The sequence below is a fragment of the Gymnodraco acuticeps genome, unplaced genomic scaffold, assembly GCF_902827175.1.
Source record: "Gymnodraco acuticeps unplaced genomic scaffold, fGymAcu1.1, whole genome shotgun sequence".
In the NCBI taxonomy this organism is placed as follows: domain Eukaryota; kingdom Metazoa; phylum Chordata; class Actinopteri; order Perciformes; family Bathydraconidae; genus Gymnodraco; species Gymnodraco acuticeps.
This window is the reverse complement of record NW_022990981.1, coordinates 4,445,064-4,472,456: the sequence shown is the minus strand read 5'-3', so window position 1 is coordinate 4,472,456 and position 27,393 is coordinate 4,445,064. Positions and strand designations below refer to the sequence as shown.

The 27,393-nt window shown below is 42.1% G+C and overlaps 1 protein-coding gene across 2 annotated transcripts in view; it reads right to left on the bottom strand.

The window, feature by feature from the left end:
- Nucleotides 1–27,151, bottom strand: part of LOC117559042 (unconventional myosin-VIIa) — a 47,060-nt gene extending 19,909 nt beyond the window's left edge. The window contains exons 1-32 of one of the 2 annotated variants that reach the window (XM_034235668.1): nt 25,879–27,151; nt 25,562–25,597; nt 25,345–25,446; nt 25,107–25,259; nt 24,421–24,605; nt 23,126–23,247; nt 22,901–23,043; nt 22,694–22,807; nt 22,393–22,546; nt 22,216–22,292; nt 22,017–22,136; nt 11,880–12,019; nt 11,561–11,771; nt 11,345–11,480; nt 11,092–11,261; nt 10,859–10,999; nt 10,612–10,770; nt 10,423–10,515; nt 9,729–9,823; nt 9,557–9,641; nt 9,250–9,468; nt 8,652–8,861; nt 8,354–8,572; nt 8,089–8,247; nt 7,282–7,572; nt 7,028–7,194; nt 6,234–6,360; nt 6,038–6,157; nt 5,109–5,282; nt 4,225–4,452; nt 3,007–3,174; nt 2,802–2,919 (exon numbers count right to left, since the gene is read on the bottom strand). In XM_034235668.1, the coding sequence (XP_034091559.1) occupies nt 2,802–2,919; nt 3,007–3,174; nt 4,225–4,452; nt 5,109–5,282; nt 6,038–6,157; nt 6,234–6,360; nt 7,028–7,194; nt 7,282–7,572; nt 8,089–8,247; nt 8,354–8,572; nt 8,652–8,861; nt 9,250–9,468; nt 9,557–9,641; nt 9,729–9,823; nt 10,423–10,515; nt 10,612–10,770; nt 10,859–10,999; nt 11,092–11,261; nt 11,345–11,480; nt 11,561–11,771; nt 11,880–12,019; nt 22,017–22,136; nt 22,216–22,292; nt 22,393–22,546; nt 22,694–22,807; nt 22,901–23,043; nt 23,126–23,247; nt 24,421–24,605; nt 25,107–25,259; nt 25,345–25,446; nt 25,562–25,597; nt 25,879–25,962 (4,720 nt within the window). In that variant the 5' untranslated portion in view covers nt 25,963–27,151. Of the gene's footprint in view, nt 1–2,801; nt 2,920–3,006; nt 3,175–4,224; nt 4,453–5,108; nt 5,283–6,037; nt 6,158–6,233; nt 6,361–7,027; nt 7,195–7,281; nt 7,573–8,088; nt 8,248–8,353; nt 8,573–8,651; nt 8,862–9,249; nt 9,469–9,556; nt 9,642–9,728; nt 9,824–10,422; nt 10,516–10,611; nt 10,771–10,858; nt 11,000–11,091; nt 11,262–11,344; nt 11,481–11,560; nt 11,772–11,879; nt 12,020–19,128; nt 19,946–22,016; nt 22,137–22,215; nt 22,293–22,392; nt 22,547–22,693; nt 22,808–22,900; nt 23,044–23,125; nt 23,248–24,420; nt 24,606–25,106; nt 25,260–25,344; nt 25,447–25,561; nt 25,598–25,878 lie in introns of those variants that run through there. The other variant, XM_034235669.1, reaches the window with a different exon arrangement.
- Nucleotides 27,152–27,393: the final 242 nt, after the last annotated feature.

Below are 27,393 nucleotides of genomic sequence, written 5' to 3'. Positions count from 1 at the left end.
CGGGCCTGCGGCACAATATATATATCAAACAGCAAGGCCAACAGCATTGCGCAAAGACGCACACTTATCGCAAATACATACACAAATAAACTACTTTTGAAACATTGTGTGCGTGGCAGCACAAACACTGGTAAATCACGAGCAAGGCACACTGGTTAAGGATGGGAGCTTCCTCATCGTTGCACTCGGAGAGAAATAGTAGAGACGGAGACGATGAACTGCTGTTAGCTCTATTATGGCATTGTGCATGTCGTGAGAGGTGTGTGTTGCTGTGTGGGGAATGCTTTCCATTATTTTGGCCAACTCTGCATCTTTGTGCAGCGTATACTCAAACAGCGATAGGAAGAGCCCACTGCCTGACTCGGACATGCTGTGGAGTGAATCGTGGTCACCTCTGAGAGGGAGTTGGTTGACAGCTGAAAAAGCTAGAATATCAACGACAGCTGACTCGTAATAAGGCTCCGTGCAGCTGATCTGCACCAAAGTACTCATTTCCTTATTTGTTTCATCGCGTATCTGTCTCCCTCTCCACAAACTCACACATGAAATGTGTTCTTTTGATGCGGCATGCCTTAGCAGTCCTGTATCAGTCTGCAATGCGTGTTTCCAGTCGCAAAAACCTTTGACAGTAAAAGCCGCATCAGATGAAGACGTATTTACTTTAAACTGTCTACAGGGGAAACAAAAGGCTGAGTCTGCTTTTAACGAATCTTCAAGCCGTGGTCTGTTGTTGTACCATGCAGCGGCAAAAGTGGCTTATTTCCTGAAAACAATCTCCATGGATAACGATCCAGTTTCACCTGCTTGGGTTTATTAACCCCAAGATCATCTGGGGCTGTTGGTCTTTGAGCGGTTGCTGGCCCAATAGTACCTGTTGATGTGCTGCAAGGTAGCGTCTGTAGTGGAGGCACCGGCACGGAGGAGGAGGATGCTGGCGGGTGTGGTACAGGGTGTGGCAACGCAGGTGGTGATGGTAGGGGCACAAGGAGCTGTGCCTCGGAGGACAGCGTTGGTGGCGGCCGCCTTGATGAGTCAAGGCTTGGGCTCGCTAACTCAGCCCCGGGGTTTGCCGAGGTCAAGCTTGTGACATTAAGGCGTGCTGCTGCAACGGCAGGTGCAGGGTCGCCAGCAGCACCATCGGCTGCAGTTCTTTCATCGCTATTTCGTTTTAATAAATCCTTAGACCTTTTAAGCCAATTTCTGATGTCCATTTTGTAATTCAAACAGAAATGGGAGTCTACAGAATGCACAATAAACAATAAACAAATCCAGAATAGGCGGCAGAGTGTGACGCTGTGATTGGTCTAAATGTGGACGAATCACAAATCACAACAGACACATGAATTGATTTGACGTAGCCTGCGATTTTTTTGTTTTAGTTACTATCTGACATCAGATACATCGCAGCATAAAAGTTCACAGTTAATTTATAACAAAAAAAAATTAAAAACATTTTTTTACATTTTTATAAATAATAAAAATCGTGTTTATTGGGGGAGGGCAAGAATGTCAAATGGGAGGGCCTGGCCCTCCCACGGCGCCGGGCATGGGTGGAGTGTAACTATTATTATTATCAATATCCTCTTATATTTCAGTCTGACATAGATACAAAACACAACAACAGCTCATTTGCTCAGAGCATGCTGGGTAAACAGCTTCACTGCGGATCATTAAAAGTGTTGTGGCTTGGTCCTGAGGAAAGTGCGGAACTTATACTGTTTTAATGTTCTACTGTAATAAAACATAAAACTAACAAATACAACTCTCTTTGTGTCTTTGTGACATTCCTTCTGAAGAATCATAATTTAATTTTTGTATCACTGCAAAGTTATTTTGTTACTTGTTATTTGTCATAAATGAACAAACAGATACAAAAATGACAATCAACAGTATAACAAAATAAAAATAATGAACGAACAGAGGCTACTATGTGCTGTAGCTGCACATTTTCATATTCAACATTTTATGGAGGAAATCAACCAACACTTTTTTGATACAAGCTTTGAATGCAAGTCTTACCCCATTAGATACTAATAAAGGTAATTTGTAGATAACAACAAATAGAGTTTTTGATAAAGTATGGTTAAAATAAAGCTGAACTCTTAGTCTTGTTCAAAGTTCAGTGTAATGACTGGAGAAGCAACAGAAGCAGTCAAAGTAATGATCACATGTGCTGCTGTCAAAGAGGCACACAGGATTCAGGTTGGAAAATGCTTTGGAATCATTTCTTGAAGTAAAAATATAATAATGCCTGAAAATGTAAAAAAGTATTTTACCTGATAGAAACAGATAGCAAGTGCTATGCTTTCAGGCAATGACACATTATTACTCATATTACTTTATTAATGAAGTAAAAAGACTGTTATTAGTCATTACAATACAGAATACCCGATTATGTCAGTTTGGACATCCTGCGGTCTGCTATCCAGATGCTATGCTAGGATAGCACACTGTTGCTAAGGATGCTCTGATCAACGTTCAAGCAGAAAGAAGTCTGGTAAATTGAACACCTTCAGCAGTGGCCTAAAATCACTTATTTTACATCTGATACTATTTGAATATTAAAAAAATGAATAGGAGAAGAAGAACAGGAAAACAGCACAAGAGGAGGAATGAAAAAGACACAGCGAGCTAGAGGACAGAGAAATCAGCAGAAGAAGAGAGACAGGAAGTAAACACTAAAGAAACACTAAAGAAACGCCTTAAGGGATAATAAGAAAATAAGATATTTATTAGGCTGGCTGGCTGCACATTATCCATTGCTTGTCGAACAACAATAACAAGAGCGAGATGATTCCTACCTGACAGCTTGACAACTTCGAAGAAGCGGGAGAAGAACATGGGCCACTTCTCCCGGGCGTAGTCCACCATCTCCGCCTTCACAGAGTCCGCCTTCTGTCTTGAACTCACATAAGGACCCTAGGGTGTTGAGAAAAGCAGACTGGAACTTTAAATCTCCTCAGAGCTGCGAGGCTCACTGTGTGTCCGGTGCTGTGAGGGACTGACCTGAGCGTGAGCAGAGCTGACCATCTGCACCCACTTGGCCTCAGACTTGGCCTCCAGCAGAGAGCTGTTGATGCAGTCCTGCACAGCTTCCTTCACATGTTCTGCACTGCTCTCAGAGCCATGCTGGATGTACACATGTTTTGCAGTGAGCTGAACCAAATCATCCTCCTGTGGAAGTGAAATGTAGGGAAACAAGTCAATCGGTGGTTAGGCCACTTCTCTGCTGGCCTAAACACTATCAGAACCCCTGAATAACCTTTTAATATATTTTCATTAACACGTATTAAATTATTTCCAATAGTCTATTCTCTTCATTTTATAGCTTTCTCTGAGTCCAGTAATGGTTGTTAATGTTGGAGCTTTTATCCAATCCTATTTAACTCAGAATGTGTTGCTAGGTCAAATAGATCTGCACTGAGGCCTTCAGAATCAACAGTGCTGTGAGTGAGTCAAAACAAATGGAAATGAAACTGTTGTATTGACCAATCAGGTCAATGCTCAGATAATCATTGAACTCTTCTTGAGGAAAGAAAGGAGGATGTATTTTGAGTACAAATAATAAAACGTATTGTTATCATGACTTTAATTGAAATGTTTTCATATTTTCTTGTCATTTTATTAAGTAAATATTGATGCAGTTCTGCTATGGGTTTCTTGCTTTAGTAATGGCATTCATTCTCGCTACATAAGATACCTGTCTGTGATGCAGACTGTTATACTGCGTTTCTGTATAATATTGATGGTTTCTATAGTGACGTAATAATGATGGTATTAAAAAGTGGATGATTCAGGTAGGACACTATTGAAGGCCAAGGTGTGAAATTCACGGCCCGCTACTGAAGGCCAATGTATATCTCACAATAAAAGTACAGGCCGGAAGAAGACCTTACTTTAAAGAGGCCCTATTCTGCTTTTTGGGGTTTTCCCTTTCCTATAGAGTGTGATATAGGTTTTTGCGCATGTAAATGTACAACAAAGGCAATCATCCCTCTTCCCCCCCTGCCTGAAACTGCCAGAGCCAGGCAGCTAACCAATCAGAGCAGACTGGGCTCTGGTTTCAGACAGAGGGTGAAAAGAGGTGATGCAGCACAGGCAGTATGAGAATAATAAAGAGCTTTTTGAACATTAAAGCATGGAGACATGTCCCAGTAGAGACACTACATACTGATATGAATCTGAAAATGTGCAGAATAAGTCCTTATCAATAAAACCCCCAACCTTTTTACTCTGGTACTCTCCGAACTTGAGGCCGTGGATGATCTGTTTGTAGATGAGCTCTGTGCTGATCTTGTCCTCTTTGCAGTCGTGCCAGGGGGTGAAAACCTCCTTGCGGAAGAAGAGCCGCCAGGGAGCGTGTTGCTCCTGCCCCCCCCTCCTCTTCACTTCCTGCTCACACTGGGAGATGGCGTCCATCACGTGCTCCCGGCCGCTGCCCAGAGCCCACACCTTCAGGACAGGTCAGCGTGTTAAGGTATGGATTGGTAGGTATTTTAAAATCACTAAAACATGAAGTGGCATAGTAGGACCTTTCTAAGGGGGAAAAAAAGTTCAAAACCAAATGATTTTTAATATCCAAAAGAATATTGGATATTCTCTGATAGCTACATCTAAAAGTAAAAACTCACAAAAATGTAATATTCTCTGAGATGAAAGTGCAAAAGACCGTCCTCGCTTTGCAAGGGCTAAATCAACCTTATTACAATGAATAATTATAATGAATGAGAAAATACGTATGAGTTGTTCCTTGTAAAATTACCCCTTTAATCTGAGAGAGTTTTTCATCTGAATATTAGTCACCTACCATGGCCCAGTCATTTTATTATTTATTACAATACAAATGGACCCCATCTGTTTACATTGTAAAGTGTATTTACATGCAGAAAAGGGATGAATAGCAGCTATGGGGCATACGCTACATAAGCTACTTTGACTTAATGCTGACATGAGTCTTATGCTGACATGAGCCTTATCAAAGGCAAATAAAAAATATAAATAAAATATCTTGTAAAGAACAAAGTACAAAGAATCGGTGAGATCATCAATAGCAGATCTCCTTATCGCCTACTACAGGGATATTTACACCCGAGGATGGAACTGCGCACCTTTTCATACAAGGCGACGTAGACAGAAAAGCCAAATGTGTCTTTGAGTTTGATTTTGTTGGAGAGCAGTTGGCAGATCTCTCTGGAGGTGGAGGAGGAGTCCACCGGCAGGTTGATGGAGCGTCCGTCCATCAGGTTCACAGACACGATCATGGGCTTCTTTGTCTTGGTTGCCTATCACAGAGCAGCCAAACAAATCATGTTGATTAAACAGCATTGATATAAACTGTGCGTGTGAAGTTCATTCTGTTGACAGCGAGGTTTACAATGGGAACATTAGAACAGGGGTAGCTGTGCAGTTCATCCTCTTGTGGCCGAAAGAAGCATTACAACAACAAAACCTTCAGCATGTCCAATACCCATAAAACCACACTATGTCTTATCCCTTAAAACATGTCGTAGGTCCACTCCAATTTGCTTCTGCATCCAGTCGCAGTTTGCAGAATGAAACCTAGAATGGTTTTCTGGCTGTTCAGACCCACAACCCTTTGCACAGCAAACACATGAGCAAAAGGGTCAAAGTCTTGCTGTGTAAGGGCAGCTGCTGTACGTACTAAATGTAAAAATAAGGTATATGATTTGAAATACTATCCAGACCAAAGACATAACAATTCCCCGGCTAATTTCTTTTTTTCTCAGAAAGTTATCTAGCGAAATAAATAATTTTATTTAATTTCATATTTTGAAACTTTTGCCATTTGTGTTTAGAAAAAGCCACTCACTTTGAAAACCATCCTAGTTAAAACACCTTTTGGTTTATAAAAAACGTAGGAATTTAAGACTTTTTCAGAATAATCCTTCTGTTCAGAGAATGGATCAGAACACTAGGCTGCTGTAGCTGTGAATTTTAATTCTACAATTTCTATAAATGCAATGCATATGAACACATTTAAAATAATAGCATGAGCATATTATGGGAGTGGCAGTACCTGCAGCTCCAGCCAGGCTGGAGGCTCCCCCCGCACTCCGTTCAGCAAGGTGCGCCGCAGCCTCTCTGCACAGTACGGGGCGTAGCCTCCTGGAGCGAACCGGATGAAGCTCTGCAGATACTGCCGAGGCAAGAGATGAGAAGAGGTGAGAGTCATCCCACAGCATGCTACACACTGATCAGAGATCTGTGTTTACCCTAATGAAGCGATCACTGGGGGGGAAGACTCCCAGGCAGAGGGACAGCAGGATCCAGCCGCGGAAGTAGCTGTTGCGATTGTTGTTGTCTTGAAGCTGCTTGCAGATCTGACAGTAAATCTCATCCCTGGACAGACAACAGAACACATACTGTAATAGTAGAGAGTTTACGGTAAGACACTAGGCACATACATTTGTAATCACTGGTAAGTTTGGGCTATTTTGAATTCATTACATGCCTTTTTTTCAGACTAGCAGAAAGAAGGCATCCAAGGGCTTTATGTTGCCAACTTTGTATCTTTGTTTCTGTAGATTTCTCTTTTAATAAGCTAAATGAGATTATTTTAAACCTGTTCTAATTACTTTTTTTCTAAAACTATGCTGATTCAACAATCTGCACTTGAGTATCACTTGCATACACCAAACTGTCACTCCTATCTATATTCTAAAGGTTTGAACAGTTGTTCATAAATCATTCATAGCCAGGCCTATACAACATTGTATTCCTAAAAACATGGCTATTCTATGACTGTTGACTATGTTTTTTTATTTATGTTTTAATACAAATATATCCCCCTTAGTAAAAAAGACAGCAAAATGAAACTTGACTTTTGAACCTGGCGTGATTCAATGTGCAGACTACTGTTCTGGAAGTGATTGCCCATATTTAATAAGGAAATACTTCATTCAAACTTAACAATTCAGTAAATGTGTAATAAAAGAAAATCATTGTCCATATATAAGTTTATTGGTGATATTGGATTTATGTGACTTTTAAATGGATCTTCTGTTACCTAAGGTCACGTCTGACGATGGCATATCCCACGATGATGTGGAGTTTTTCCAGTGAGGTCAGCGGCCGGTCCAGGGTGGGTCCCTCTCCCTCCCCCTCCATGAGGTCCCCGTCCTCCTTCACACTCTGCAGGGTGGGAGGCTTGGACACTTCCGTCAGATCGTCGGACTGAAAGAAAGAAGACATCCCTCAGTATATAAGTGACAGAATAAAACTTCACAGCAAGTCAGAATATTTCTTCGTCCTACACCTCACCTCCTCCATGATGATGGAAGGTTTCCTGAGGCTTGAGGTGGGGGGTGCACTTTCTGTAGCAGTGGAAGCTTTTTTGTTTCTGGTCAGTAGGTCAGTGAATGTGGAACCCTTCCTGGTTCGAGGGCTCCCCTCTGGCACAGTGTACACCTTGGGGTTTGCTGCCTCTGCAGGCATAGCAGAAGGCTTCCTGTTCCTGGCCAGCAGGTCTGTGAACATGGAGCCCTTCCTGTTCTGTCCTGGTTCCTCGGGTAATGTGGAAGGCTTCCTTTCATTTTTATTCCTCAGCACCCTCTAAAACATTCAACAGGAAATACATTTTAAATATATGATAACTGTACAATGTATATGAAAGTCATTGTAGATTCATATTTTTGTATTTGGGCATTAGGGTTATATTAAAAAAGATATATGTGATAGTCATAGATTTTCCAGAGAAAAAGTGGATTTACTCTGAGATAAAACTATTTCACAGACTTTCCAGGAAGAAAGCCAACACTTGCAAGAAGAAAAGGGTTTCAAGGAACCACACCGATTCACTGTGCAAGAATGGATCAGGAAACACTTGCAGTGGAGGACCTAAGCACATTGAACTTTGCAGTCAGTGTGATTGTTTTCTCGTGAATTTCTTCCTTTGATCTCAGAGTTGGTCTTTTTTATCCACGTTTTTTTCTCCTAAATGAACGACTCTAACTAACCCCCTCCAACTGTTCTGTACATTTTAAACAACAGTTTGACCTACAATGGCCCTAATACAACATGATTTTACACAATGTAAATCATAATACTGCTCTCTGTCAGGATATCTACCTGATCCAGGCCGACCATGTGGCTGAGGCGTCGGTCCTTTCTGGAGATGAGCTCCTGCGGCATGAAGCGCTCCTGCGTAGAGCTTCCTCGAACCTGCTTCTTGGGCTCAGGGAAGTCTCCCAAAAACCTCAGGATGATCCACCACACTGTCATGGAAGCCTGAAGGTAACATCACAGAAACACAATGGTAAGTTGATGGCCAACAAAGACGTTCCTCGTATAAGAACCAGAGAAATTATGAATTAACGTAGTCTAAGGGAAGCACCAGGACATCTCCTTGATCTTCGTGGTAGAGCAGGGGCTGCAGCAGCCTCTGGCGGATGTGGGTGTGGGTGGCTGCACCCTGGAAGTACATAGAGGCAAATTTGGAGAAGGAGTACTCATCCAGGTCGTCGTCATCATCGTCGCCTCTGGGAAGATCTTCCTCCATGGGGACGTCGTCGATGTCTATCTCCTCAGTAATTGTCTTTTTCAGCTCAAATTTCTGAAAACAGAACAGACATGCAGTGACTGACTTCACAAGGAAATCCAAATGTGCAAAGCCTTTTTTTTTTTATTCAAACCTCAAATCCTACAGGGGCTTGCCCCTCCTGCCCTCCAACCACTACAGGCAGGAAATCAAAAATGCTGTCCACCATCTCCTGGTCTGTGATGGCCTCATTCTGAGCTTTGGCCTCCATCTCCTTCTTCCGCCTCAGCACTTCCTCCAAATGTTTCTGTCTCTCCAAAATTACCCGCCGTTCTTCTTCTTTCTCTTTGGCAGAGAGGTACATCTGAAAGAATACAAAAGAAGATCAGGGATAAAGCTTCCTGCTCAGTCAAAGTAACCAAAGTACCAGAGGTGCCACTCACATCCATGGCTTTAAGGAATTAATATTACCGTACATACATAATTACACTCCAGTAGATTTTTTATATTCATATCATATTTAAATTCAAATTGTTGTTATACTGACATTTACTAAATGTAAATAAATATGTGGTAAAATAAGCCGAAGGACATCTGGAGCATGACGTGGTGTTGATGAAAGGTTACATGAACTCCTCTGATAGGGAGGCTGGGTGACATCAGAGAACTGTAACAGATAACCAGCAGGGACTTTGACCACCATCAGGTGTCACTTAGAGAGGGGTCTTCACAGTTCTTCTGGTTAAACTTACATCTGTTTTCATCTTTCTGACTGCTTTTCTGGCCAGCCCCCCTCTGGTGTGCGCCTGCAGGAGGATCACAGCGTCTCTCTTGCGTTTCCATTCCTTCTTGGCCAGGTATCCTCTGACTCGGGCCTGCAGCACGACGGCCGCCTCGCGCTTCTTCTTGTACAGGAAGTGAAGTTGGCGGGATCGGACCTGAGCCTGCAGCCTGGCAAAGCCGTGCTGGACCTAGAGTTGGAACAGCATTGAAGGGGGATATCGCATGATTCCCTGCATTTCCTATTAATAGATGGCAATGTGTGAAACAGTGACTCACCACTTTGTACAGCTTTCGGCCTTTGTGTCCTCTCCAGTGCTTCTGAATGACAAGAGCAGCTGCCTTTTTCCTCAGGTATTCCCTCCTTTAGAGGGAAAGAGTCATTCAGACATGAGGATGCAAGTCACATAAGCAAAATATAAATGTCATTTCCAAGCTTTTTTCCCCAAACCTGTATCTGTATCCTCTCAGGACTTTCTGGATCAGAAGTGCTTTCTCATTAAGTTCTTTCATCCGCTCCAGTTCCAGTATAGTGTCATGGAAGTCCTGAAAGAAAACAGTAGCACGTTTTTTTATTTTTTTGTTGGTGGAGATATTTATTTCCTACAATATATATACTATATATATATACATAAGTTCCCGTTAGGTAAGTAGGATTCAAACATTCTAACATTAGCTAATTAACAATAAACAGTTGAAGCTGGGGTGGGGGACATAGTTTTGCGGATATTTTGATAAACCTGTCGGACTGAAATAAAGCAAAGTTGTGTTGTTCCCCAGGATATGAATATGTGCACTCAATGTCCGTCTGCTTGTTGTTTAGACATTGCACTTAGTAACACAAAGAACAGGTGTTTTGAGGAAAACATTCCAGTCTTGGATGATTGTGATACAAACACTGACATTTTAGGAGCCACACCAAGCTAAAAGTTATATTTGGCTTTCTCTAATAATATAAATAAAAATCTATTTGAATTTGTAAAGCTGGATTAGTTGTTCTGAACTGTAATTACTTAAACAGTACACTACACAGCATGTATTACAAATATTCAACATAAGGTATCAGCATTGGTCAGATTTTGCAATTAGTTTTGGGTTGCATACAACACACACATATCAGTAACAGCAGACTGTACAATAAGCACCTTGAGGAATATCTTGGTCTTGCCAGTCTTCCAGTCGCCCTCTCCACTCAGCACAGATTCACAAATGCTTTCACAGCATTTCTGTTTACTTTCCTGTGAGAGCAAAAATATCCATAATTCAAACCAGAGAGAGAGGATAAGCAAAGGTGTAAGGAAGTGATGATAAAAATGATCAAACCTCCAACATACTTTTTTGGGATCACAGAGGGAAGTTCTGAGAAGCACACGGTAGCGAATTAAAAACTCCTCGAATGTGTATCGTACGGGATATCCAGCTTTCCGGATCCTGATGGTCTCCATCATACCAGAGTAACGGAGCTGGCGCATGCACAGCTCTCTGTCGAACAGCTGAGACACAGGAAGCACATCTCATTCACTGTTGGTAGATAATTAAATATGTTGGTTTGGTTGGAGTGAATGCAGCTTCTTTTCTCACCATGGGTCTCTTGAAGTCGTTGGGTTTGATGCAGCGTATGAAATATGGCTGGCACACAGTCAGCGTTTTCATGAGGGAATCCAGAGACTGACGGAACTGGCCGGTCAGGGTCGGCACACGCTTCTTGCCATCACTCGCTTGCTGCCAGACACAAACAAATGTCAGATAGTGTTGGTAATTACATCAACTAATGTACTACTTTATCTATTGCTGAAGCTCAAAGCTTCTCTGACCCGGAGGCTGCTGCTGGCCGAGGTGATGATCATCCTGGGGTTCACACTGCTCTTGATGGTACTGGAAGACAGCACATCGTGAAAGGCCTGTTTGAGGAGTTTGTTGGTGGAGGTTTCAACCAGCTGGATCAGATCTGAGCTGAGGGCGTCGCGGTTTTTCTCAAGAAAACCTCAAAGCAAGACAGACACAATAAAAACATCACATAGGACTTGCACTTGAATGACTTGCTGCTTCTAAAAGCTCTAAAAGTACCTTTTGAATCATAGAAGACTTCTCCAGCAAAATGTTTGATTCCAAACTGTGTCTCATAGTTGTTCTTGGGGGGAATATAGATGACCCCTTTACCATGGACCTGATTCATCTTTTGGAGCAGTGTGGCATCTGTGCCCTACAAAATAACAACAAATTAAAGGTAAAACCTGATTTGCTCTGTTTTAAAATCTGATGAGGTACGAGGAGGATACAGACCTTGGGGAAGTTACTCTCCTCATCGATAAGCGCCATCATGTTCAGAGACTTGTTGGCCAACACGTCCAGGGTGCTTTGGTTGTCTTGGTATTGGATGTGCTGCCAAACAATGTTTTCACGGGAATACTCGTCCTGCTCCAGCTTGAAAACGTGCCTGACGAAGAACTGCTGCAACTGCTCGTTAGCAAAGTTGATGCACAGCTGCTCAAAGCTGCCAACAGTCCAAAAAACAGCACAAGAGGAAAGAACGATGGGGGAATTTAGTCAATTTGTCTCAACAATGCAGCCTCACTCTAATGTCATGGGAGTTGTTGTGAACCTGTTTTTGGCGAAGTTCTCAAAGCCGAAGATGTCGAGCAGGCCTATCGACTGTCGGACCTCTTTGGAATCCTCAGCTGGCTTGTAAACGGCAGCGTTGATTTTGCCCACAACCCAAAGGAAAAGTCTTCCATAAATAGCCTGGACAAATAATATAGAGAATATGTTACCTACATATTTTACGTAACAACAATCACTTTAATAAAAAACAACACAAAATATGGAAATGTCATAAATGTTGACTCAAACTCCTATGTTATTGCTTTCAGGCTATGGTAAATGACTCTGCTCTTTGCCGGATTTTAGCTTTATTTCTGGCTTATCGGTTTCTAGTACTTGTTGCCAGACTTTTTAAGCTGCTGTCTTGGCCAGGTCTGCCATGAAAAGAGGAGGCCAAACTTGGGTAGGCTATTTAAAAATCATGCTCAGAAGCTGGTCAAAAATATTTGCATATTGTACAGTAGATTAATTCCAATATATTAGCATGTATCTTTATCATGTTAACATGATTTAATGCTGAACGTTGCTACAATGCTAAATGTATATTAGCTAGTGTAGCATGTACCCTAACAGATAATACAATACTAGTCGTGACTGCCAAAGGTACATAAAAGGATGAATTTAGCATTAGCATAAATCCTCACATATGTAACATATACAGCAGCAGTCAAACGTTTGGACACACCTTCTCATTCAATGGTTTTTGTTTATTTTAATTTGATTCTACTTCGTAGATTAATACTGAAGACATCAAAACTATGACAGAACATATATGGAATTATCTAGTTAACAAAAAAGTGTAAAAACAAAATCCAGAATACGATTTTTATTTGATATTCTTCAAAGTAGCCCCGTTTTGCCTTGATGACAGCTTTGCATACTCTTGGCTTCTCTCAGTCAGCGTCATGAGGTGTAACCTGGAATGGTTTTTAATTAACACATGTGCCTCGTCAAGAGTCCATGACAATTTGTGGAATGACTTGCCTTCTGAATGTGTTTGAGACCATCAGTTGTGTTGAGCAGAGGTAGAGTTAGTGCACAGTGGAAAGCCCTATTTGACTACTGTTGTAATCCATATTATGGCAAGAACCCAGAGATTGAGTAGGCCTACTCGAGTGCCAATTTTCGGGACTCGTGACTCGACTCGGACTCACGCACTGATTGACGCGACTCGGACTTGGACTCGTGAATTATCGCGTACACTGACTTGGACTCGGACTCGTGATTTTTTTCCCCCACGATGACTCGGACTCGACTTGTACATTGACGCTGATGTTTTGAAATGTAGCTGCTCCTCTACATTGCTTTTATCCTGTCATGTTATACTAATCTGTCTATTGAACTGCAGTGAAGCCAGTTTGGCTACAATTCTTGTAATAGTACTATACAAATATAAAGCTTATTACTAATATTAATATTATTATTATTATATATAAATAAGAGAAGTGATTATATTTGTATGCCAATATTTTCCTATGGTAAAGTTTTCATAGTGCACTTTTATTTTGATAGTAATAAGATCGGGAATCTTATTTTGAAGGAACTTTTACCGGTTAAATCGGTTTACTAATAAAGATTTAGCCTCAGAAAGCACATGGCTACTTAGCATGCAAAATGACGTCATTAAGTAGCCATGTGCTTTCGTGTTATCAGCTGAATCTTTATTGATTAGATCAAGTTACTCTGATGATAGTGTTCAAGACAGCCTATATGTCTGAACTGGATCCTTTAGAGTAATGTGTTATGGAGCCTTCTCTTCAATATTGTTTCCACTTAACGAGCATTTTGCGCTGCTCTTTTCCAATGTGGAAGCAGAATGTGTGAAAGCATACAGCACGATGCGGGGTGTGTCTCTAGACATATTTAGACTGGAATAGCGGGGCCCAGTACGTGAACTCGCCTCGCAGGTGCACACGCCAGGATAGAGGACATCAGACTCCAGAGAAAATTAGCTTGAGTCCGAGTCGGAGCGTCAATGTACAAGTCGAGTCCGAGTCATCGTGGGGGGGGAAATTCACGAGTCCGAGTCCAAGTCAGCGTACGCGATAATTCACGAGTCCGAGTCCAAGTCATCGTGCGCGAGAATTCACGAGTCCAAGTCCGAGTCCAAGTCCAAGTCATCGTGCGCGAGAATTCACGAGTCCAAGTCCAAGTCACGTCAATCAGTGCGCGAGTCCGAGTCGATCACGAGTCCCGAAAATCGACACTCCATCTCTGGTCTCAGGGCATCTTAATATTTAAGAACCTATTAATGTGTTATACCAGATTAACGGGAAGAATCTCAGCTAACTGACGATACAAACCATTTTTACCAAAACAAAACACAAGTCTCATAAGAAGCATCTAAATGACCCCTGAGCGAAAAAATGCTAACGCACTTTGGCACAGAAGTCAAGATAAAGATACCCTTATTACTTATCGTAGCTGCACATACAAGATATCCGATTAAAGCTGAGGTTCCACAGATAATATAGGTATAGTATCATCACTGAGAGATCCGAACTCGCGACAGGGGAAGCAAACACAGACATCACAACACTACCTTTACGGAGGTTTTACGGGAGATCGTCTCACCGTAGCTGTCAATCTGATCAAAAGACGTGTTCAATGGCATTAAAACGAGAAAAAACGCGGCTGAATCGGTTAATCCATAGGTTGATAATGTGTCTATAGCTTTGAAAAAAAAATGTATAATCCATAATTCCATTTTTATGTAAACAAAAAGTTAGCTGCTAATGGTAGCCACCAGAGTTATCGCAGCTTCCGGTTTTGGCTATGCGTCACTCTCACTCCTTATTTGGTAATGTGTGCGTGTATGTGGGAGTTCCCCTCGATTCCATTGGCTCTGACGGTTAGAAAGAGATGTCAATCATCAAGATCGACCAAGGGGGGCCAGAGATATGGAAAATCCACCCAAATGACCCCAGAAGTGGGTTTTTTTGCTAAATCTCTCTAAAAAGGTCAAATTTCACTTGTTTTGCATCAATCTTGATACAGGGTACTTATTATAGTGTAGCGACCCTCAGCATCCTATAGGATGCTGAGGGTGTCACTCAGGCATCCCCCGTCTCTCTGCCAATCACAGAGCTGCACAGTGATGCTGGTCGAGGTGCGGGCCTGTGGTTGGGGGAGCAGACGGGGGAGGGCGGGGAAGTTGTGACGTAGACACTGTTATATATGGGAGTAGGTGTGGGAGTTAGTATGAGTGTGAGGTTGAACCCACAAGCTGTGCATGAACCTGTGAGCATCTGTGATTAAGAAGAGTTATTAAAGCCTAATAACTTGAAGCCTGTTTCTGACTCCCTTTGTGATCGTTACAATATGTTGTAGTTTGGATTCCTAAAGCTTTTAGTCTACCATCCCATCATTCAAGGGTGGTTTTCACTATAAGTAATTTTTTTTTTTTTTGGACGGACACAATAATTTACAATTTACTGTGTTCAATCTGAATTTACTTTAAAATAAAACATCTATATTGATTCTGACACTTCTACATCCAACTCACAGATGCAACCTTGCTTTGAGAAAAAAGATTATTAATTTAACCCTTTTAGAAGGGAATATATGGTCATATGTTCTGGGAATGTCATTTTCGAGCCTGACACCTGAAAAACAGGCTCGGGGCTTAACAGGTTTTAACATTATTCAATAATACTACATGTTACTAGGATGCTAACATTGGTTAGTAACAGGGGCGGATCTACCGGGGTGGCATGGGGTGGCAACTGCCACCCTAAATAATAGCCTTGCCACCCCAGCTGCCACCCCAGTTGGCATCATTGTTTTGAAAGAAAAGTTGTGGCTCATCGGACATTTATGAGAGAAAGTCTCTAATGTCCGAGTGCAAGTGAATGCAGCACAAGATCCACGTCATGTAACCCCTCCCCCGGTCCTGGCGCGAGAGTGGAAATATGTTTGGTGGCGAATTCATTTGAACGGGACGGCGCAAAACAAGAAGCCTTTCGGACCCAAGCACTGAAGGAATGAGGTAATTGCGGTCTACAATGACAGAGAAGAGAATGTCAAGTTTGGCTGTACTGAGCATTGAATCAAAACGCACTACAGCTGTTGATCTTAATACGTTTGTGAGGCGTTTTGCTGAACAAAATAGTAATCGCCGCATTCAGCTGTAATAGACATGCCAACTTGATGCTCTGCTCACGGATGACTCGATGAGAATAACAAACTGTTAAGATGATGACCTTGTATGCGTGTATATATATTTTTTCTTTGAGGGGGTCTGCCCCCAAAAAACAGTTTTAAGTCCTGAGAAAGTAAAATAAGACGGTGTGTAAAACTACACTGCCCAGCCAACAGAAAGTAACCACTTTGGTTTAACTAGGCCAGTAGGTAAGGACCTTCCACTGGATAATAACTGCAGCGATGTTTATGTTTTAGCTGAATACACGTTTTTTAACCCTAACTGATGCAGTTAGTCACTTCTTTAATGTTTGTTCTTTCTGATGTAAAGTCAAGGTTGTAACTGTATATCAATAATGATATAATTACTTGTTTTTCAAATTTGAAGGAGGGTGAGCAAGCATCTTGATGAACATTCATCATTAACTCCTCCAAAAAATATAGTTTATTCAATAATAAATGAATATGTGAATCATAACAGTTCTTCACTATATCTGTAAAGCCTCTTTGAGCACCTGTAAAAACGCTAACAAATTAAATCTATTATTATTATTATTTATTAACAGTGATTGACAGCTGATAGGAATAATATGATTGTTAATATTATCATATTCATTCAGACAAACATCGATGAGACAGTTAATTAATGTACTTATTGCAGCAGTCTGTTTTGGTTCCCCTGCTGGTCTAAGAGTGAGACAAACTCATTCAGTTATTGTTCAGTTAAAATTCATTAAATTACATTTGCCACCTAGTAAGGCTTTACTGATGTGCCACAATAATATCACCTATGTGATTGAGTTAAAATATTAATATTGTGGCTTTCCAAGTTAACATTGATTGTAGGGGTGTAACGGTTCACAAACATTTCGGTTCGGTACGTACCTCGTTTTTAGGTCACGGTTCGGTTCGGTACGTTTTCGGTACAACAGAAAAAATTATCACAAAACATTAAATATTTTGTTTTTATTATTATTAAACTGACTAATGTATTCAAATAAATACAAAATATAGTAAAATAAACATTAAGGTGCAGCATTTCGATGAACTGAAATAATCTGTATTTGAACTGTACTAGTACCTAAGCAGCCGGCTTGACATTAGGACTTGCTTGTCATTGTATTCTCATGTTGTTCTAAAGAAAGATGAACTTGTCCACATTGCTTGCTGAAATGGCAGATCTGCTGGCACTAACAATGTCTCCTGCTGTGGAGAACACCCTCTCTAGGGACAGAGGTAGCAGACACAGCCAGGTAGCGCTTTGCTAACATGGCAACATAAGGATACTTGGCGTTTGTAATAGCTTTGGCTCGGTCTGAACTCTCTGCGAGTGGTGGAGGCTTACATGCAGTGGGAGTTGGGTTTGCACTTCAGTCTTTTTTCTTTTGTTACCGGTGATATTCACGTTCGGTGATGCCTTTTCAAATGAGTGTGATGTATTGCCAGTCGCGTAACCAATGTTAGTTGAACAATGTCGACAAACAGCTTTGGTTCGGTCCACCTGTCTTTGTCCGTCATCCTTGTACGTAACTGCGAAACCAAAATGTTCCCAAACCGGAGACTTCAATGATGCTGGAGGATTTTCAGCTCAACTTTATCTGCGTTCGCCATTTCGACAGTTCCTCAAATTACTGACTACATTTGAACTCATCCCTGTGACCAGCTCTCATAGTATGCCTCTCGTCCAATGAAATGACTTGGTCGCTCTATGATATATACCTGAGATTACTTCCAGAAAGTTGTTCTCAATTTTTTACGTTTAACGCTATATTCGTTCGGTACACACGTGTACCGAACCGAAGGGCCCGTACCGGATAATTTCAGTACGGGTACGTGTACCGTTACACCCCTAATTGATTGATATGATTGCGATTTCAATCAGCATATACTTCTGTCAGGGGATGCCACCCCTCAAAATCTCCTGCCACCCTCTTGCCACCCCATGAATATTTGTCTAGATCCGCCCCTGGTTAGTAAATGAATTAACAAGTCAAATTGAGGACATTTGCTTTTGTTAATGTGATGGATGTTTTGCTATCCTAACTGGCTCTTAATTGGAACAAAAACGCACTTAAGAGTTTTACTTATGCATCAGTACTTACAATGATGTTGCTTGTTTGAAGTGAATATGTCAGCACAGATGTTGTTGTCCTTAGTTTGAATCTTTATTGCACTTATTGTAAGTCGCTTTGGATAGAAGCCTCAGCTAAATGCTATGTAATGTAATGTACATAGTATCCCTTCACTGGCTTCCGGTAACTGCTAGAATCCACTTCAAGACAATGGTACTTGCATACCATGCTGCGAATGGATCTGGCCCTCCCAGGACATGGTTAAACTACACCCCAGCACGTGCACTCCACTCTGCATCGGCCAAACGGCTCGCTGCACCCGCACTGCGAGGGGGACCCAAGTTCTCATCAGCAAAAACACGTGGGTTTGCTATCCTGGCTCCAAAATGGTGGAATGAGCTCCCCATTGAAATCAGGACAGCAGATAGCTTACACATCTTTCGGGGGAGACTGAAAACTCATCTCTTTCGACTCCACTTGGAGCGATAGAATTACTGACAAAGCACTTATATACTAATAAAGGACTGGCTTATCAAAAGCCAGTTGAGTAGCACTTGAAATGTTTTAGCTCTATGAAACCTGATGTACTTATATGATTTTGTATCGTGTTGGTCGAACGCACTTATTGTAAGTCGCTTTGGATAAAAGCGTCAGCTAAATGCAATGTAATGTAATAATGTAATGTTGAGTTACTAAGCTTAAGGTTTAAAACCCCAACAAACACATATTTTACAGGCACCTATGAGGACATGATCTCTTCTGTCATTGAAGGAGTTTCAGAGACCTGAACATAACTGATATCGAATGTAAAGTCTGAGAAGTAATCATCAATTCCCGGATGTGAGAGGACGCTGGCGTCGTTTGCTCGCCGCTTCTCGCTGCCTCCACCCCATTCCCGGACTTTTCAAAACGTGTCCTGCCTTTGGCTGGCCTGGACCCCTCTTCCGTGGACTACCTGGAGCTAGCTGCCTGCATCTCTGCAGTCATCAAGCTGCAGGATACCCGCTAGCTGCTAATGCTAGCGGCTGCCCGGCTCACCTGTCCACTCAACGCTCCGTCTCTCCTGCCTGGCATGGCATTGAGGTACTCCGCTGCGAGACTTCTACAACTCAACAACCATTCCACACCGTTATGCATCTCTGCCATCAAAAACCACGAACTTCTAAAACGAACCAGATACATCCATAGAGGCTCCGGTCGCAAGTTTGTTTACTTTCACACAGGTCACTCCATCCCTGTACTCTGGTCAGCTGAGCGCACACCCACCTTTCGACTATGTCATCACAACAATACAGACGTGCGCTCCCCCTGTCTGCAAGCCCTGGCAATGACACCTGAGTTAATCCTCACCACACAAAGCAATATGAAGCTCACTCTGTTCAATACCCGGTCCCTCAACAATAAAAGCCACATTCTCAACGACTTCATTCTGGACAATAAACTGGACTTTCTCTGTCTGACAGAAACCTGGCAACAACCTCTGGATTATCTCTCACTCAACCTCACTACACCCAATGGATACTCAAATAAAACCAGCCTCATCCCCATCTCATCTGCTCCTTCATTTGAACACCTGGCTTTTAAACTCTCTGGTCACACACAGTCACTCCTGGCAGTTGTCTACCGCCCTCCCACACCAAACCCATCATTCCTCTCTGATTTATCTGAATTTCTGACCCAGCTCTGTTCTTTCTCCACCTCAGTCCTCCTACTTGGTGATTTCAACATCCACATGGACTCCACTGACTCTACAATAACTACAGACTTCACGGACATGCTTAACTGCTTCAACCTCATTCAACATGTCAACTTTCCGACCCATAACCGTGGCCACATTCTGGACCTTGTTTGCTCGACTGGACTAAACCTTCACCATCTGTCTGGCTCAGACCTATTCCTCTCCGACCACTTAGCCATCACCATGACCATCAACATTCCCACCCCACCACCAAAGCAAAAACGCAAAATCAACTTCCGTAAATTAAGCTGTGTTTCAGCTACCTCGCTCTCATCCTCCCTCTCTGAAAAAATATCCACCACTCCCTTTGTGGACCTCTATAGCCCCTCTGATCTCACTGACTACTACAACAACATTCTGTCCTCCTGCCTTGACCAACTTGCACCCATAAAAACCAAAACAGTTTCCTTCACCCACTCTGCTCCCTGGTTCACCCCTAAACTCCGTCTGATGAAAACCCGTGCCCGGCAACTTGAAAGACTCCGCAATAAAACAGGTCTCACAATTCATTCTCAAACCTACAAAGACCACCTACAGCAATATAAAGATGCCCTCTCCCATGCCCGCACCACCTACTACTCTCAGTTAATCCACTCTGGCTCCGGAAACCCCAAAACACTCTTCTCCACAATAAAAAAACTCCTCAGCCCCCTGGACACCACCTCTCAGTCATTCACAGTCGACAAATGCAGCTCTTTTCTCAAAATATGTCAAAGCAAAATAGACAACATTTACAGCAGCTTAACCACTACCACACCAGCTCTCCCTCAAGCCACCTGCCCCCCCTTATCCTGCCAACCCCTGTCCCAGTTCTCCCCTGTCTCCCCTACTGACCTCTCTGATCTCCTCACAGGAATGAAAACTGCCACCTGCACCCTGGACCCCATTCCCTCCAGCTTTGTTAAGGCCTGCCTTCCCACTCTCTTCACTCATCACTACAGCAATCAACTCCTCCCTGTCTTCTGGCACCGTCCCACCATCCCTCAAAATAGCTGCTATCACCCCTATTCTGAAAAAACCCGGACTAAACCCTGACAACCCTAATAACTTCAGACCAATCTCGAACCTACCCTTTCTGTCAAAAGTTCTGGAACGCACTGTAGCGTCACAACTCAAGCATCATCTTTCCGCTCAAACCACAGTACCGAAACCGCACTCCTCAAAATTACAAATGACCTTCTCCTCTCCTCCGATGCTGGTAACCTCAACATCCTCATCCTCCTTGACCTCAGCGCTGCCTTCGACACCATCAATCACTCCATCCTCCTCACCCGTCTTGAAACCACTTTCAACATCACCGGCACTGCCCTCTCTTGGTTCACTTCATACCTCTCTGACAGAAACCAGTTAATCTACATCAATAACTGCAAATCCCCCACCGCTCCTCTCCCCCAAGGTGTCCCCCAAGGTGTCCCTCAAGGTTCAGTTCTCGGCCCCCTCCTCTTCATCCTCTACCTGCTTTCCCTTGGTCACTTCATCTGCCGTTATGGACTTCAATTCCACTGCTTTGCCGACAACATCCAGCTTCTCATCTCCACTGGCTCCCCATCCCCCAGAGAATTCAGTACAAGATCCTCCTGATAACATACAAAGCCCTCCATAACCTGGCCCCATCCTACCTGACTGACCTCCTCCACAGACACACTCCCACTCCGCTCTGCCAACCTCCTGTCCCCCCCCACCCGGACCACCCTCAAGTCCTGGGGCGGCAGAGCCTTCTCCGTTGCTGCACCCACCCTCTGGAACTCACTACCCCAATCCATCAGAGATTCTTCCTCCCTCACAGCATTCAAAACATCACTCAAAACTCACCTGTTCAACACTGCATTCAACCACTGACCACCCCCCTCCCCCCTATTTTTTGTTCTGTTTATCTCTTTTTGTATTTCTTTGTTATCTACTTTTTTTCTCTTGTCTTTTTTTCTCCTCTTAATTCTCTGTCAAAGCGCTATAAAAGTCCCATGTATTATTATTATTATTATTATTATTATTATAAGAAGTCCTCAAACGGCCACATTAGGTTTAAATTGTTGCCTAAGGGTGGTACAGAATTAAAAAGTTTCTCAGTTTTATCATCCATCACTTTTGTTCTCTAATGTGTATGAGCATTATATCATCACAAGGTTGGTTTAGTTTTTGTTCAAATAAGCTGAATTTGCTGCAAATCATGGATGAAGAGTGATGTGACCTTGACGAAGGCGTCCCTGCAGTCCACCGCCTGGGCCGAGGCCAGAGGTTTGGTCACACTCTCTTTGGCTGTCAAGAAGGAGCGCTGAGTCAGACTCTTCTCCAGCGCTTTGGGATCCACCTGAGGTAAGAGGCAATCACAGTAAGAACAGTTCATCTCAGCACCTTAGTTAAGATTTGTAATAAAAAAAAAATCATACCTCCAAAAGTTGGCTGGCCATTTTGAAATGGGATGATTGGAGGATGTCACAGCCCTCTAGGTTATTTACTATGGTGGCTGAAAGAATGCAAAACAAATATAAGTAATGGCTAAAAAATGCAACTATATACAGTATGTGTGTTGGTGTGCTAATCCCCTCGTATGGTGCTGTCTTTACCCTCGTAGTCCACATTGCCGAGGTGAAGGATAGCAGCGAGCAGCCTGGAGACTTCCCAGGAGTCATTGTCTGTGAACATGAGGATCTTCAGAGCTGAGCGGAAGTGGGCGTATTCCTTTACATCATCACGTCCTTCACAGCTGGTGCATTTACCCTGGGGATATGATCACATGGTTTACAGCTTAATTACTGATTGATTTGAACCTTGATCTTGTAATATGAGATTAACTGGCTCTTTTGTATCTTCACTATCCATCACAATTATATAAACATTTCACAGTTTGCCAAAGTATTCTAGTACCATGGTCAGATAGTTGTACTCCGCAGCGTTCCCAAGGGAAAGAATCTTCTTCTGCTCGGCTGGCATTCCAATCAGCATGTAGTAAAATATGTGGTAGTTCCTCTCCTCCGGCGCCTGCATGTGGACCAACATGTTTATCACAAGAACATTTGAACTGTCCCAATTTACTGCTCTTGCAAATATTCTGCTCATAACACATTTTTCCACCTGACGACAAACTCGCGACTTCTCCAGAAGGTACTGCTCAACGCGGGCCCCTTCAATGGCCCCCCCCTTGGTGAAGTTGATGTCAATGTACTTTCCAAATCGACTGGAGTTATCGTTACGAACGGTTTTGGCATTACCAAAGGCTGAGAAGAAAACAACACAGCAGATTAAGCGAAACAGCAGATTATGAAGACTGTTTTATAGTTTCAGACTTTTTGCCCATACCCTCCAGGATGGGGTTAGCTTCCAGGATCTGCTGCTCGATCCAGGAGTGCTGTCCGCTCACTGCAGCCAGGAACTGCAGCATGAGCTTGGTGCTCTCCGTCTTCCCTGCTCCTGACTCTCCACTGATGGGGAGACAGAAGTGACACATGCAGAGGAAATTCATTTAATAAGGTAGGTTTTGAAAAATAAACGTTACTTTATAATGATATTTAGAGTAAAAACAATAGGATTCATTCATATCAAGTACTTAAAAATACACATGAATACATGAACGACAAACAAGATGCAATGAATTGCAAAGAGGAAATATGAAGAAGCTATTGAACAGGGCTTATTCAGGGCCTCAGTCTGGGGCAACAATATTATTCAATATTTAAATTATTTACCGTCTTTAAAATGCCTTTCACTGTTTCCAAGCTAAATGTCTGTTTTAAACCCCTGTCAACATTGTTTGAAAATTATCAACATCAATTTAAGTTGTCTTCCCCCCCTGTATGCTTTTAATGGTTGAATCAATGTATATGCAGACACACATGAGCAAGCACTTTATGCTCAGTGGCATGGTTGCAATTCTTTAAAAGTTGCCTCCAACAACTAAAGCTTTACCTGTTGAAATTAAGAATGAATCTTCACATCCATCCTGCCTTCAGGAGCCTTAATAACCCTACAATGCAGTGCTCTTACATATCCCTACTATGTATGGTACCCTCGGAAAATCAGTTTTCATTTCTTTGCACCTTACAAATGGAATAATCTTCTAAATACTTTTGGACATTTCACATTAATACGTTTATCAATTACAGTTAAATATGAATATTTTACATTTGAATTTTGCCCATTTGACATTTTAATCTTAATGTGAATGTCTTTCTTGCTTTTTTGGCTCTTGCCATCCTGTATTTGTCTCCAGTAGCTTTTCTATGGTATCTCATGGTCATGTTGGCTGTGAACATGAGTATCTGTATCATCAATTCATCCACCATACCTTTTCTCTAAAAAACAATAATTGTTTGTTCCATAAACTGTCAGACAATCAGTTTACTCTTAGAAATCAGTGATAATACATATTTGTATTGCAGCCACATCATTTGACTCACAAATGGGGCCGCTTTACAATGTTGTCTATAATAGGTAAGTATACATTTTCACACTATCTTCTTGTGTATTGTAAACGGGGCACTGCAAAAGAGAGTCTGCTCTCAGTGAGTCTCCCTTCTAAAAATGAAGGCTTATTTGATGAATGGATGATTTGAAGCAGAACTAGTGATCAGGACCAGCGTCTGACTGAAGCCCACCTGATGACGCAGCACTGGTTCTTCTTGTTGCGGCGCATGTTGAAGAAGCAGCTGTCTGCGATGGCGAAGACGTGTGGTGGCAGTTCACCCAGCCGGCGGTCTGTGTACATGTGCACTTGCTCCGTGGTGTAGATGGGCAGCAGCTGGTAAGGGTTGACTGCCACCAGAATGGAGCCTGTGTATGTCTTAGAACAGAGGGGGGTTAAGTTAGACACAGTAGAGGAATATGTTTGTGTACATGCGCATAAACCAGTTACTGTGTTGTAGGCACAGCATTAAGCCAGGGACCCCAGTTTGGTCATGGCCGCAATGCATCATCTGCATGTTCTAAATATGATCTAACAATTTCATGGACGGATTCAAATCATGAACGCTGTGTTAAGCGCCGCGGGTTATAACACAAAGAGATGAAAGCCTTTGTACATTTTGCCCCCAGGATTTAGCAATAGTATTTTTATTCAACACAATGATTCATAACTGAACACACACTGCTGAGCTTTGTGGAAACAGAAACACTGGGATGTTCTCTTTCAACAGAGGCTCATTTGTCTCTATGGAGACAAACAGCACTGTGATAAAGCACAGGCCAAAGTCTGAAATAGAGGAGCCAATAACAGCAAGTAAGCATTTCACAGCAGGTTATGGACATCATAAAACTAGGTGGTGCAGAGGGAACAGAAACCTACATAGATGGTGCCTTCTTTGTGTCGCACCAGGAGGTTCCTGAGGAGCCCGGCCTCGTGCAGGTCCCCCAGCCTTATCATGTCATCCACACCCTTCACAGAGGTGGGGTGCATGGGCCGCACGGTGCCCTCCGTCTTCTTGCTCACCTTGTGCTCCTGTATGAAAGTTACAAAAGGGTTTACATTATATAATAAGTCATGAACTCAATTTTCTGGAAGTGAAAAAAAGTGGGTTTTGTACCTTTCCCTCATCATCGATCAGCCGGAGCTGTCCGGTGTCGGACACCTTCACCTCCGCCCCAATCGGCACCCCGATACTGGAGTCCACCCACACAAAATCACCCTAGTTGGGGCAACAAACAATTATTTTGGTGCTGACAAAGACTACTAGTTCTCAATCAAAATGTCTGAGTAATTTTAGGATCATGTATAAATATTACATAGATACTTGTTCTTACCTTACTCAAATGCAGCATAGCAAACCCTGGATAAGACTGCAAAGGAATGTGAAAATGTCATCTTCTTTATTAAGATTCAGCCCAGTGACAGTAACACAAGAACTAGCCATAGATAACATACAATAGCAACGAAACTGTATTTTTAGAAGGCAGTTTGGAGGTTCTCCGATTGTCATTTGGACATGACACTTGAACATGAGAAACCCAATTATACCCAATTTAAATGCGATTTTCGGTTTCCATAGATCTATCATTTTAACACTCTAAAGATCACAATGGAAAAGTACAAAAATAAATACACATCATAACCGTGTTACCTTGTTCGAAACAATAAGTGTCGGATCTGAGGACAGCTGTTCCTTGAATGACTGTGAAGCAGGAAGCAGGCAGTTTCCCAGCATACACCTCTTTATGGCTTTTTGACTTTGCACCTGCAGAAGGTAGAGCCACCAGTGTCACCAACCAGCCGACTCACTTCATGATATCATCACAGAGCACCCTCAGCAATTGATGTTATCACCGGTACTGTCATTCACATCTAGATATCTGATGATAACGTGAAGAGAAAACAGGTTCCTTCCCCTTCATTTATTTAATCTGGATAATTTCATGTCTGCACTCACAATGGAAAAAAAACGATGCTACAGTAGTAATGCCATTTACTATAAATCAAATAAACACGATATCTGTCTTTGAATAAATGGCTAAAAGATTAAGAATTTTTCCAAAAAATGAAATGTTAGACATGACAAAAAGGATTGATTTGCTAATTGTCTAAGAAATATTGAAATGACTGACACCAGACATAAGTGTATTCTGTTGACAGTGCAAAAACTCCCGCTAAAAGGGGAGAGTGGATTACACAAATACCAGTAAAGTCACTTTTCCTGATACAGAACCTCAGGATACCGCCAATGCACTTCCTGTTTATCACAGCGATTACGTTGGAGATAGGAGGATGTGATCATAAAACAGCTCATACCTTCTACTCAAACACATGGGACAGCATTTACCAATCAGACATTAAATATACAGATTTGCCTCAATTAGGAAAATACCATCCAGGAAGAGACTCAAAATAAACAGAAACTTAAAACAACAAAGAGCCAAAAAAGACTACAGAGACCAAATCACAAGGACTATGACAAATGAAAACAACCATTGAGACACAAAAGGATCAAAGAGCCTAAACTTAAGTGTGTGTGCTCTCTGTGGAAAAGTTGGTGGCCCATTGTCTCATAAACACCCATAACTATCAAACTAATCTATATTTGTCATTTGTCTCATATGTGATGACAGTAGAATATAATAACTTGTGAAGACCAGTTAGTGAGCATGCTCATCAAGATGCCCCTGATAACACTGGTTTAAGGTCCTCAGGTGTGGTCTGTTTATCCACTCTTTTTAACATGTACAATATTAACCCTTGGTCTCAATGGGGACATTTTGGGCTTTTTAAATCGTTTCTTGGAAAAATGGGAATGCATAAAGCATTCACATGTTGGGAATTGATCCTTGGCTCCTAATACGTGAAGAATAAAGTGTGCAGCCCAAATACCCTCACTCTGAAGGAGGAAAGTGTCCACATTGAAACATTCGAACACATGGCATTTCATATTGAGAAGATACTTCACATTTTCAAATGAAAAACAACAACAGGCCTTTTTTTTTTAACAAACTGGAAAATAATGAATATTTGGTCGTGATGATCAGGACTGAAGATGGTTAAAAGATTTCATTATAAAAGTGGAAAATAATATTAAGACAAAATATTTGAAGGCTGTTTTTTGACATCAGAGCAACTTTTATAAACAGGGGTTAAAAACAGGTAA